The sequence below is a fragment of the Engraulis encrasicolus genome, chromosome 10 (assembly GCF_034702125.1).
Source record: "Engraulis encrasicolus isolate BLACKSEA-1 chromosome 10, IST_EnEncr_1.0, whole genome shotgun sequence".
Lineage (NCBI taxonomy): Eukaryota > Metazoa > Chordata > Actinopteri > Clupeiformes > Engraulidae > Engraulis > Engraulis encrasicolus.
In genome coordinates, this window is record NC_085866.1 from 44,105,986 (window position 1) to 44,119,142 (window position 13,157).

Genomic DNA, 13,157 nt, shown 5'->3' on the forward strand with positions numbered 1-13,157 from the left:
GTAACTTAGCCTAAATATTTTAGGTTTTGTTCAAATATTCAGACTTTAACATCTGTTTACACCATGAAATATAAAAAATGTATTTTTTTTTGACAAAGTAATGTTAATAATAATGTTATTATAGCCTAATATTGTGATAGTCCCCTGGGGGCGTTTTGCCCCTCTGCATAGGGGGCGTTTTACCCCACAAGCTGTTTTTTTCAAAAAATGGTCAAGTTATTAAAATGTAATTGTATTCATTACAAACAGCCTATATACTCTGAAACTACAGACTTCACTCTTCTTCTATCATATAATACTGCAATATAATGCTTAGGGACTGTTCGTTATTTATTTCCGGGGTCGTCGGAAGATGACCACCTTTGTTCGTCAAATTTTGCATGACCCTCCCCTAGCGAGCTTCAAAACTTTGATGACCCTCCCCACGACGCCGTCAAAAAAATGCATGACCCTCCCCTAGGGAGAATTAAGAAATAGCCTTATTCTGCCTTATTTTTGATGTTGATTGACCAACGCTGCTTAGCGAAAGGGCCGTTTCTGAGGCTATGTTACATTGAAACATACAACAAACAAGGCTACTTTGAAATGCTTTTTGTAATAAATGGGCCAAACATTTTTGGATGACCCTCCCCTAGCGAGCTTAAAAAACTTTGATGACCTTCCCCGCAGCAATGAAAAAACTGACACGACCCTCCCCTATTTTCTTCCGGTGACCCCAAAAATAAATAACGAACGGTCCCTTAACTACATTTTTATAAACACGTGTTTACTCACATCTGAAAATTAGATCAATACCATGTAAATCGTTTCCCTTCAAAAAATACTTTGTTTCAGTCGTTTTCTCTGGACAATTTGTATATCCCCGTTGTCAACGTAATGCATAGAAACAGTGAAAATGTATATTTAAGCCCTCTAGTGGTTTTTTAGGGAAAACAGGTGAGGGGGCATATTGCCCCGTGGGGGCGTTTTACCCCACCCTACCCTATATTAGAGAGGGTTTTGTTTGGGTTTTTTTCTACAGTAAGATCTCAGCTAGCAAGCAGTGATCCTTTTAGTGGACCATTTAACTCGCCACCATGTGGAACCCAGCAGTGCTGCTCCAAATGTGATCGCATTGACAACATATTGTCAATAGATGGCGCGCTTCCCTTTCTAAATGAAACGTGGCCGTAGGTGTTCAGGTTGCGTCCCTGTGCAGAATACATGGGAGGCTCCGTCTGTGTTTCTTTGGGCAACATGTTTCATCACTTGTAGGCCTAGGCTTAATGAACAATAGTAGACTACTTAATCATAGATTATGCCACTGGTTATAACGCATCGATTCCATACAACGATTTAATCAGTAATATCGCGCTGTTTATAAAGTCGCAGATAAAAGTGGTTTATTTAGCCCCTAGGCCTATAGCTATACTTTTGGATAGAGCAATTTAAGCAATAAGAGGGTTCATCTTCCTCGTTGCACATTTCCATCCGTTTGCCAAAATAGTTTTCCATAGGCCTAATTATAATAACAGATTGACTATTTTAATTTCATTTTCTAAATTTTATCTGATCTTATTTCCATAAATATTCGTTTTAACAACTTTAATGTAACCAATCTATATATTGTATTTATCTCCTGGACATAAAGCTAACTAAAACAGAAACACTGGGATTTGAGAGAAATCATAGCTCCTATATGACATTCCCTGCCCGGCCCCGGCACTGCCTGCTGGTAGTCACGGCACGTGCTAGGCAGCGGCAGAAGTGCTACAAGCAGGCGCAAGCTAGTACTGGCACGCGGACAGATGTCGCTTTGCGCTATCCCCGCCCAATTTGCGGGCTCCCGCTCTGCTGGAATGATTGACGTTCGGATGTTCAGCCAGCCAATGAGACCAGACTGAGCTGGATTTGCATAGAGTGGCCGCCTGCCATTGGTTTTCTGCGTGCTGCTGCGAACCGCCTCGCGTGCCAATACAGCTGTTGTCTGCTTTGAAGTGCAAGTGAATACTTAAAAGTTTATTGCGAGTGACCTGAAATTGTAAACACCCATGGAAAAACAACTAATAAGGGCAGAGCCACTGTTGATTCAACGTTATGATGAATTAATTTCCACCTTACAGTAGAACACTTTTGAAGATGAAATGCATGAAATTAAATATTCTCAATAAAATAGCCTAACTTTATTTAGGGCCTAACTCTAGGTGAACTAACTTCTGATTTGTATTCGTATATTTCAAGAAGAACTCAGATAGGGCTGATGACGCTTATTATGTTTTTTCTCGTATGTACGTGTCTTTGGGAGGTCTATGAAAAAAAGAGAAGTTGGTAGCAAACAGCCAGCGCATTCCCTCAATTCCCCTTATCACTTCACAGCCAGACCGACTGCACTCGCCGCTTTGTTGTTTGTCCCTCCAGGGCTGATTGAGCAGCGCGTGACTGACAGCCCGCGGGGGTGTTGTCCAATCAGCGGTCTGCCCCGCGCCCAATGGGTGAGTCCGCGCGCTCATTGGCTGAGGAGAGTGTGGGAAAGAATGCAGAGAGGGTTTCACACGAACTGGGAGCATGCGATCTATCTATAAATACCGTTGGCGTGTGGCGGTGGGAAGACTTGACTTGTTTTACGCAGGCGTACGCCGAACACGCTTGTGTACTCATATGACAGTTCAGTGACCAGAAGTGACTTAGCTCATCAGTGTGGGACCACTCCACTCCCTTGTGGCCACCGCATCGCAACATCCCACATCTCCTCTTGACCATTTTTGCCGTGTTTTGACGAAGCGCTTTTGACGCTTATTTTCGACGCCTTCAAAGGGAATACACTTTTTTGTTAACTTTGGGTTTACCAGTTGAGTTGAATATGCCAGCTGATACCATGGAGAAAACGACAGCATCCCCAATTGCTGGGGCTCCTGCCAGCGGAACCCACACTCCGGATAAACCAAAGAATGCCAGTGAGCATAGAAAGGTAAGAGCATTTAAAGATCATATATGTGAGCGATATTTGTAGCTTTGATATAAACTTACACTGCCTGAACGTTAAAATGAAGTGTGTCCGAACCTGCTAAACTTGCGCACGGTCGGTGAGCTGAACATCTGTCCGCGCGGCTCATTTAGCTGAGCGTCTGTGGTGCTTCATTAGCGAAGCTAATTGATGTAAACAATCTAATGAGTATTTCCCCTTCTTTTACAGTCGTCTAAACCTATCATGGAAAAACGTCGCAGAGCGAGAATAAACGAAAGCCTGGCTCAACTGAAGACCCTCATCCTTGATGCACTTAAAAAAGATGTAAGTAGCCTACCTGCGTGCACATCAATACTGTAAATTGCCGATAATAGGCCTTGGCACATCGTTGTATGCGATTGTGCGAATTATTTCCTATGGGATTAGCTAATGGATTTTGTTTGTGTTCACAGAGTTCTAGACACTCGAAGTTGGAGAAAGCTGACATTCTGGAAATGACAGTGAAGCACTTGAGGAACCTGCAGCGCGTGCAGATGACTGGTAAGCGTAATGTTTTAATCTGACATTTGCAAAATGTGTAGACTAATATTAATTTGAATGGCTAATAATGCATAGGAAAAATAGGGCATAGTTTTCATAACAAGTAGCATACTATGCAGTCTATAAGAGTCTTCTAATTTGTTTGATTGTGGTATTAATCATGTTTCTGTCTTATTCTTTAGCTATGTCAACAGACACAGCCGTCCTGAGCAAATACCGTGCAGGATTCAACGAATGCATGAACGAGGTGACCCGCTTCTTGTCCACCTGCGAGGGAGTGAACACCGAGGTCCGCTCTCGCCTGCTCAACCACCTGTCAGGATGCCTGGGCCAGATGATCGCCATGAACTACCCGCAGCCATCTCCCGCTCAGCAAGCCCACTTGGCGCAGCCTCTCCACGTGCAGTTACCCTCCACCTTGCCCATCAACAGTGCCTCCCCGGTGGGTTCCAAACTCAGCCCTGCCGAGGCTGTGTCGCCGAAAGTCTTCGGTGGATTCCAGCTGGTACCTGCGACCGATGGACAGTTTGCCTTTCTCATCCCCAACCCCGCTTTCGCCTCTGCTTCAACCCCAGTCATCCCCCTTTACGCCAACGCTGCCGGTGTCCCAGTATCGGTGAACGCCAGCCCCGTCCATGCCAGCTCGGCGCCCACAGTAGCATCCCCCATTCAGGGCATGACATCCTTCGCCAGTGTGTCACAGGCCGTCAGTCCGGTCAGTGTGAGTGGTGGGACGGACAACGAACCAGTGTGGCGGCCCTGGTAGATCATCTTGTCAGAGACTGGACTTTATAAGTAGCTTTTCATGATGGAGATACTATTCATATATCGTTCCGTTGTAGGAACAACATTGCCTTCTTTTTGGATACAGCTTGTGATAAAAAAAAGTGTTTGTTATCGAATTCCAACATTTGGATGTTTGGTGATAAATATAATGCTGTGTTTTCAGTAGAAGAAAAAGTGAAGTGTTTATCTTTGGATATACGTTTTATATAAAAGATTTAGTTTTGTACACATGTTGTTTATGCCAAAGGTGTTTTTTGCTTGTTCTGTTTTGTCTAAAACGTTTATTGTTGAACAAAATAAATATGAAATTTAAAGAAAACTATTTAAGTGTCTGAACCTTTTCTGAGCAGAGATGATATTCAACTTTTAAAATGTTTTCTCATGCATTTCATGTCTAAAGGAAAATGATAAGCATTGCACAAAACTACAAGCTGCAGGGATGGCGCGCAGGCCTTCTTGGACAAAAGTAATTTGGCTTGCAGTAGTAAGGTAGGCCTATGTCTGCCAGTCACGTAGGTTATAATACAACTCAATATCTTATTTTAACTATATCTTAGCTATTTGGTGGAGCTTGGCGGGAATTTTCTTGTCCTCTCTTGTGCACGGGTGGAATAGAATGGATGACAAAGGCGAGCAGGGGGATTTTTCTTTTGCAAAAAGGTAATTAAAAGTTTGAAAGGGGTCTCATCCTGTATGCAGCGGGATGTTAAAGAAGCCTTAAACCCTATTCATGAGCCTGGGAAATACGCTTTGGGGTTAATGTCACCAACAGATTGCCTCAATGAAAGGAGAATATGGAAAGATCCTCGCTTCCCTTTGTGCCTCAATTGCTCACTTCTGTGGCGAACCTGAATGGAAAGAGAAAGGAGAGTTGGATTTAGCGCCATTTCAGGAGTGACCGATGGCGAAATGATCAAAGCCATTATTTTAACCTCAGCCTAAAGTCGTAAGGTTATACTTTACAGCGAGTGCTTCAAAAACAGCCACTGTATTTCAGCTCAGCCAAATCTAATAAGTAAGCGCAATAGCGCACTGACGTGCCATCACGGCTCCTCTATTGCGCATGTTTTCCTTGCATGTAAACTTATCTTTCCCAGCGAGTAAGGTCCGGAACTGGGAGACGTGTTGCCTGGCTGTCGGCGTGGCGCTTGCCGTGTGTCTGCCACTTGCAGTCATCGGCCCCCTTGGTCTCCGGATCGGGTTACACCCTGGTGACCAGCGGTCTACGTTCCCATTTTTCAACTTGGCCATATGAAACTTTCCTTGCGCGCATTGGTTTTCGGTTATTGAAACGAAGCAAGTCTATTTTTAAAATAGAGAAATTCGGCAAGTTGGTGGACTGTTTGAAATGGGTGCATATCCCCCCCACATGCAGCCAAGCGCCTGTTGCGTGCTCCAAATGGTCATAGTCTGATAACTTTTCAGTTATAGACAAACTTTTCACATGCCACTATTGAGCGCTCAAACGCCCCATGCCAACATCTGTGCCAACAGTGTCTGACTTTTCGTTTCCACCTGGCTCATCATTCAGGTCTTCAGTCTTTTTTCCTAAAATGTTTGCAACTTCGGGCATTGCGCATGCATTTGAAAAAAGCAGTTTTGGACAAAATGCGTAACTGAAACGCTGGTTGGCGACGTGTGGGCTCTGCGGCCGTTCCTTTTTGCCTGGTGTGTCTGAGTTAATAGTTCAGAGATGCCTCTGTGGTACGGAGGTCGTGAGAACCGAGCGAACTAGACTGCTTGCGGCCGGGCAGGAAGCCAATCAGTAAATCCCCGCTGGCAGCCCAGGTCGCGCGCTGGCCGCTCGGCAGAGCTCTGAAGGTGAAGAGACGCACACGCGCAGCCGCCGCCAAGAAGTGAAGGCTCGAGCCAGGGTAGCCCATATTTAATCACAAGAGCCGCTGGGCAAATCCTCAAGGCTGAAAAAGTGTGCGCGCTCACCACACACACACACACACACACACACACACACACACACACACACACACACACACACACACACACACACACACACACACACACACACACACACACTTCCAAGTGTTTTGAAAGACGTTCCTTGGCCTGTGGGCTAAATTGCCATGGATCTGTTTTAGCGCAATGGTCACATCTGCTGTTAAGTTTCTCCTATATGACTCTACAACCTCGGTGACTCCTGTGACTTTTCAAGTTAAAGAAGCAATATTTCATTAACTTTGAAAACGTTGGCAATTCTCTGCTGCAAAAGGAGAAAACGCGGGAATTCCCCCCATTCAATGAGTTCCATCCGATTCCCCTGAGACTTGGAGTCTTGTGTGGTTAAGGGTCGTGAACTCTTCTGGTTAAATCGTGTGTCAATAGGCCCACATTGCTATGGTGAAAATCGCGCGGGGAAAAGAAAGGTTTCAATAGCAGTCAGCAGTATAAATGGCATTTACCCCATTGCCCACTATATTTCCTTACTTTGGTTTATAGAGAGAATTCCGTGTATGTTACCATGTAGTGTGTCAATATGCCTAGATACAGCTATGAGGAAAATCATGTAGGGGAGAGGAGAGTCAGCCATTTGCCCCATTGCCCACAGTGTGGGCCCAGCAGTAACATTTCCAGGCTTTGGCTAGTTATGAATCAGTTTACTCTGTCATAGGGTACAAGTACAGTCACAGCCATTATGATCTAGCTCTATTATGAATCTTTGAATGCAGATAGATAGGGCTTTTGCTATCCATCCAGTGATTCCATAGTAAGATAGTGAGTGACTATGTAGTAGACATAGTCGCTTCCTATTCTGAACTCCCCGGTGGCTGCATGAGGCACATCAACTTTCACATTGCAGCCTGCATGGCTAAATCTGTTCCAGGCCGGAGGTACATTCATGAAGACAGGAGGAAATACTCCACATGCTTGGATATGGAAGCTGCTGGGAGAAAGATGGGGGTGGGGTGGGGTGGGCAGGATCGGAAGGGGGGTTTGTGTGAGAAGGTGAGGGGGTGTTGTTGGGGTGAGTGTGACAGGGTGTGGATGGAGGAGGTGGAGGGGTGTGTGTGTGTGTGTGTGTGTGTGTGTGTGTGTGTGTGTGTGTGTGTGTGTGTGTGTGTGTGTGTGTGTGTGTGTGTGTGTGTGTGTGTGTGTGTGTTTGGGTGAACACATTCTGAAGGAGTTGGAGGAGGAGGAGGCTGGCTGACACTCCCTGCACCTGCACCTGTTTCCGTCCAGAGAAGACGGAGACGGGCGAGAGACACAATCACCATCTAGTGAGAGAGAGAGAGAGAGAGAGCATCGGAGGGGCCAAGCAGCTAGTCACTGCCGGTTAGTCACAGTCTGACACACTAGGCCATGGCGCTGGGATTGGGAAACACCCGCGACCACCTTGGGAGCAGAGAAAATACACATTCGTCACTCAGAAAAACGCACCCAGCCGCACAGGTGACTGCAGTCAAGTTGTCATCACAATCACTCACTCACTCACTTTGTCTCTCACCGTTTTCAGAGAGAATGAAAAAAAAAAAACTGGTGAAAAATGTCCAAAACGGATTAGCATAAAGCAGGATATGAATGCATTTATTTTGTGTATATTGATAGTTACAGAGATGTAGTTTGAGAATCTGAAGGTGCCAGTCTGGCACCCTTGAGCATGTTTTCAAATGAGGTCATAGGTCAAGGCCCTTTGTAATCACTCAATATGCAACTAAAATGCTTTCTTTTTGAAGATGTCATGCTTGGTATTTGCCTCCATGTAAACTGCAGTCCTAGCAATTGCTAGGCATGTATAAAAGAATCCATTAACAGACCATCTGTAAAGGCTGCATTTCGGCTGATAGCATACAGTATATCACATAAAATATATTTTAATATAGGCCTACACAATATAGCATATATTATACCCACATAATGTTTTTTGCTTTTTTTTTCAAGTTTATTTGATAGGACAGTGTGAGAGGTGGACAGGAAGCGAATTGGGAGAGAGACGGGGAGGGGTCGGCAAAGAACCTGAGCCGAGAATCTAACCCAGGTCAGCCTCATGGCAGGCGAGTGCCCTACCGGTTGTGCCCTACCGGAAATGTTTATTTGATAATTGAGATGAGGATATTTCTCAGTATGTACTCAAATGAGGGATAAATGCGAAGAAATAATACGTAGGAAGGTTGTCATGGTGGGCTCTGGCTACTGTTAAGATTCCAGTGTGGTCTCACCTTCATCCCTGTAGACTCCATCACTACAGTTCGTATCACAAGGTGAAATATTGTATGTAAGATATGATGGCAGGTTCTCGATATTCTATACTGTCAAGCTTCAAGTGTGAGCAAACCGTGATCCCTACAGACTCAGTCACTACAGTCGGCCTCCTACGCTGACTTCCTTGTCTGCATTTGCTCCGACGAGTGTGCTGCAGGTACTGTGATATGTTCCCTTTGCCCTGGCCGTGGCTGGATCCCGCAGGTATGAAACTTGGCTTCTGCACATGGAAACCCACTTCCTCACACCCCGTGGAGCTTTCCCCCGTGGCGGACGGTGTGCGTCTCTCACCTTTCGAGTTCTCGGTTTTATTTTGACACCCCTTTGAGTGTTTTCAAAACCTCTCCTGTGTGAGTTATTAATAGACGCGGGGCCAACTCAAGCGCAGGAGCCACGGGGGTGGGCGGGCGGCTGCGTGCAGGGCCAAGGGCCAAGAAGAGGACGTTGAGTGGGTGGGTGGGCAAGGGCTTGGCGTGTCGGCGCAAGGAGAGACACGTAAGGACGCGCCAAGGCCGATCGGATATCACAGTGCCGGGGTGCCGCCGCAACCCCCGCGCCGCGCAGATCCTTTTTGTCGCTTGTCCGCGGGACGTATTTCTGAGGCCAGGTTTGGCTTTTCAGCACTGTCTCCTGTTTCAAGACGTGAGGCCGCATCACTTTAAGCCTTTGCAAATGGTGCAGATTCCACGGGAGAAAGTAAGCAACCCTCCCTTCCCTCCTTCGTCACCCCCCGCCCTCCCTACCACCTACCCCCTTCCCTACCCTCCCTACCCCCCCATTTTCCCCCTCTCTCTAAATCTCCCACTGGCTAGCTGGAGGTCCTGGGTATTTTTAATCGCTGCTCCTAGGTGGCCTTGAAGGAGGAGGCAGCCCCCGGGCCTGGCCAAGCCGGCACTTGGACAGTGTTTTATTTGTCTATTTACTTTTGGGGGCAATCCTCATCTCTCATGTCAGCGGCCGGGCGTAAGGGGATCAGCTGTTCCTCCCGTTCTTTCTATTTGAGGGGTTCAGAGTTCAGCTTCAGCTCCTTCAGCTTGTGTCGTGGAGCTGGAGGAGCTCCTTTGCTGCTGCTTGCGTTGTGCCTTGACTTCCTTTTTTTAAAAAGACATTTTTATGGGCATTTTGTGCGTTTATTTCAGGAAGGATTGGGAAATGACCTCAGGTCAGAATCGAACCCAGGTCCTTGGTGTAATGGTACGGCACCTTAGCCCACGGAGCCACAGCACCCCCACCCCACCTCCACTTGTTTGTTTTCAAAGATGCAGATCCACAGAGAGGGAGAGAGAGAGAAAGAGTCAGAGAGAGAGAGAGAGAGAGAGAAGGGGGGGGGGTATAAAAGTGTGTCGGGTCACCGAAAAGCCAAATTCAATCAAACATGTTTCTCATGTACAGTACATGTGGCACCATCGAGTCAAAGTGAAACGTTTCGCTTTGGAAGACGTGAAGTGAAGGTGTTGGGAAAGGTTCTCACTGGTTGGGGGTTTAACCCACGCCACACACACACACACACACACACAATCTCACAAACAAAGCTTGGAAAGTCCGGCCTTGGCCTAAAAAGCTGTGCAATCAGCACTCTGGCCACGGCTTCCTCATATCGCCACCCAGTGCCATCCAATTTCCCATCGTAGTTGTACTTTCGGTGGGCACGTCCACAGTGCCAGTCAGTCAGACTCGCATCTTGCCCAACGTCATTTTGTCACCGCAGGGTAGGCTGTTTTTGTGTGGCACACTACAGTGCAGACACAGGAAGACTGGTGTTGGTAAGAAGAAGAGTTCACACACAGGGTAAGGCTTCAGAGGGGGTGGTGTGCCCTCCTGCCTCTGCTCTGCTCTGCTGTGTTGCTGTGTACTGCATGGGTGAATCAACCCCAGTGTCTCACCACAAGCCCAGACCTGCCCCAGATAGACACCTGAGAGGAACTTACTCACGCCTCTGACTCATGTCAGTAGAGCTCTCTGTGCTCCCCCCCAGAGAGAGAGAGAAAGAGAGAGAGAGAGTGTGTGTGTGTGTGTGTGTGTGTGTGTGTGTGTGTGTGTGTGTGTGTGTGTGTGTGTGTGTGTGTGTGTGTGCGTGTGTGCGTGTGTGTGCGTGTGTGTGTGCGTGCGCATTCGAGCGTGTGTGTATTAGTTTATGTGTGTATGTGTGTGGGCATGAGTGCCTTGTGTATAGCGAGTGAGAGAGAGATAGTGTGCCAGCCAGGGTCAAAGAAAGGATCTACATCCGTCTGTTAGAGATCAAACCACAAATAAACTGTACTGTGCAACTGTAAGTAGCCAGTGAAGGGAGTTTGTTGCATTCTTGGCAAAGATCAGCAAGTTGCCCTGTAAGCACTCAACTGAAAAGTGTTTCATGACTGCTTTTAGGAGCGTATGTGACTAATAGTAAAGGTACTTACCCTAACGGTGGCAGTTGGCATTTGAGGACAACAATATCAACAATAAAATAATAATTAATTCATCTTTTGATGAATTCTTCCCTTTTTCACCACTTCTCTTCCTCTTACTCCTGTTCTGTCTTTGTATTTTGAATACCGGTATTAACGATTGCAGTGCTGTGACAAAATATGTTGCCATTTTATTTACTAAACGTGTTCAATAAAGCTCATTGTTTGTTTGCTGATTGCTCCATATTTTGCAATTCCTTCTCATACAAATAGAATATCATATTAATAATTTTAGCTGAATGTGAATCTATGTTTTTCCATTATTTTCCATGTCCCATTATTCACTCATGCTGCAACTTAAAATGAAACTTAAAAAAAAGTTTGAAATGAAGTTATTAGCTGTTCACTCACACTTAAAACTTTCCTCTCTGGAAACTATAAAGTTAATGTATGAGGGAATGATATGACTCATAACAAAAAAAACATAAGTGTCTCCTTTGAGTATTTTGTTCATCGTTGTATATTTTATAAAGTAGGCTATTAAGATTTGTTAACATGATTCCCATTAAAATCCATAACTGTCTTAACAGTTCATCTGTGCAAGATGAACTTCTTAAATATTGGCACAGTCTCAAATGGCTCTAAATATAAAGACTCTCACTGGGAAGCACTTCTACTAAAAGGAAACATTCTGACAACACTTTGTCTTTTGAGATGAAAGAAACTTCCAAAATAGGAACTTTGAATGTGGGAACAATGTTTCAATGAACATTTTTTTCCAATGTTTTTTTTTCTACAAAGTAATTTCATTCTTCCACAAAAAACGTAACTATCCTCACAGGTCTCATGAATCCCACCTGGTGTGTTTCCTGTATAGACTGTTTCACTGGAGTCCCTTACATTAACAGACGGAGACCCCCCTTTTCAGCTCTTCAGTAAATCCATCAGACGGCACATCTCTCTGACAAATGGGAAGCCTTTTATCACACCGCCCTAACCCACCGTCGCGGCTCTGTGAAGCCCTTGGATGTCTGGACGCGGATGAGCGATGTGCAGTGTTCTGTCAAAATGGGCTGCTTCATCAAGATGAGCTACCAACAGCCTGTTACACACAGCCCAATCCACACCCCAAACCTAACCTTTTATACACTCATTTTTTTCAGTGCCAATTCAACACTTAAAGTAAAGAGTTCAATTTAATACTCAGTGCTAATTCACTACTTAAAGAGTTCCATTTGTGTTAAACTAACAATGCAAAGTACGCTGTGCAGGGTTGTAGCTAATGCTCTAACATGGGGTCAAAGGGCATTGTACATTTCTGCAGGTGGCCAGTATCATTTCAACTCTACAGCTCTTATTGAGACAATATTGAGTAGAATTAACACTGAAAATGTTTATTGACCAAAGAGTAAAATTAACACTAGAGAACAAAGGGAAATACTCATACTCCGCAGTAACAATCCACAGGACCATACATGAAAAAAGGGAGAAAAATCTGGTGCCACACGGATGTCTATTTTCAGGTTTTTTTTTAGTGCATTAAGACTAAACTAACTCTAAATTAAGACTAAATTAACAGTATTTTGATTGAGACCAAATGTTTTCTGAAATGCAGTAGATTTCAACTCTTAAGAGTTATATTAACACTGTATATATAGCCTACACAATATATATATATATATATATATATTTTTTTTACTGTGTACTGCTTGGTAGCCCAGCTAGACGGGTAGGTAGGCCATCTCGACAGGCCAGGGCATCAGCACCAGCAACATCCGTGGTAACAGCAGCGGTAACAGCGGTGCTAATGACTTTATCTGGGCCGTGATCCTCACACTCTCCTCATTGTGCGCATACAGGATGTCCTGGTGTCTGATCTGCAAAGCTGACACAAAGAGAGACGGCCTCCTGAGCATAGGTGGGATGGGATGAGGGAGGGAGGAGGCACATGGGCGTGTGTGTCTGACTGTGTGCCTGTGTGTGTGTATGTCTGTGTGCATGTGTGTGTGTGTGTGTGTGTGTGGGCGTGTGTGTGTGTCCATGTATGGGCACTTGCGTGTGTGCCTGTGTGTGTGTGTGTGTGTGTCCATGTGTGTGTGTGTGTGCGTGCGTGTGTGTGTGCACGCGCGTGTGTGTGTGTGTGTGTGTGCACGCGTGTGTGTGTGTGTCCATGTATGGGCACTTTCGTGTGTGCCTGTGTGTATGTATGTGTGTGTGTGTGTGTGTGTGTGTGTGTGTGTGTGTGTGTGTGTGTGTGTGTGTGTGTGTGTGTGTGTGTGTGTGTG

At 45.4% G+C, this 13,157-nt stretch overlaps 1 protein-coding gene across 1 annotated transcript; it reads left to right on the top strand.

Annotated features, from left to right (window-relative positions):
• The first annotated feature begins 2,570 nt into the window (after positions 1–2,570).
• On the top strand, positions 2,571–4,583 carry her9 (hairy-related 9). Its single transcript, XM_063207654.1, has 4 exons — positions 2,571–2,947; positions 3,173–3,268; positions 3,397–3,484; positions 3,667–4,583. The coding sequence occupies exons 1-4, from the start codon at positions 2,840–2,842 to the stop codon at positions 4,248–4,250; spliced, it is 876 nt and encodes a 291-aa protein (XP_063063724.1). The 5' UTR covers positions 2,571–2,839; the 3' UTR covers positions 4,251–4,583.
• Positions 4,584–13,157: the final 8,574 nt, after the last annotated feature.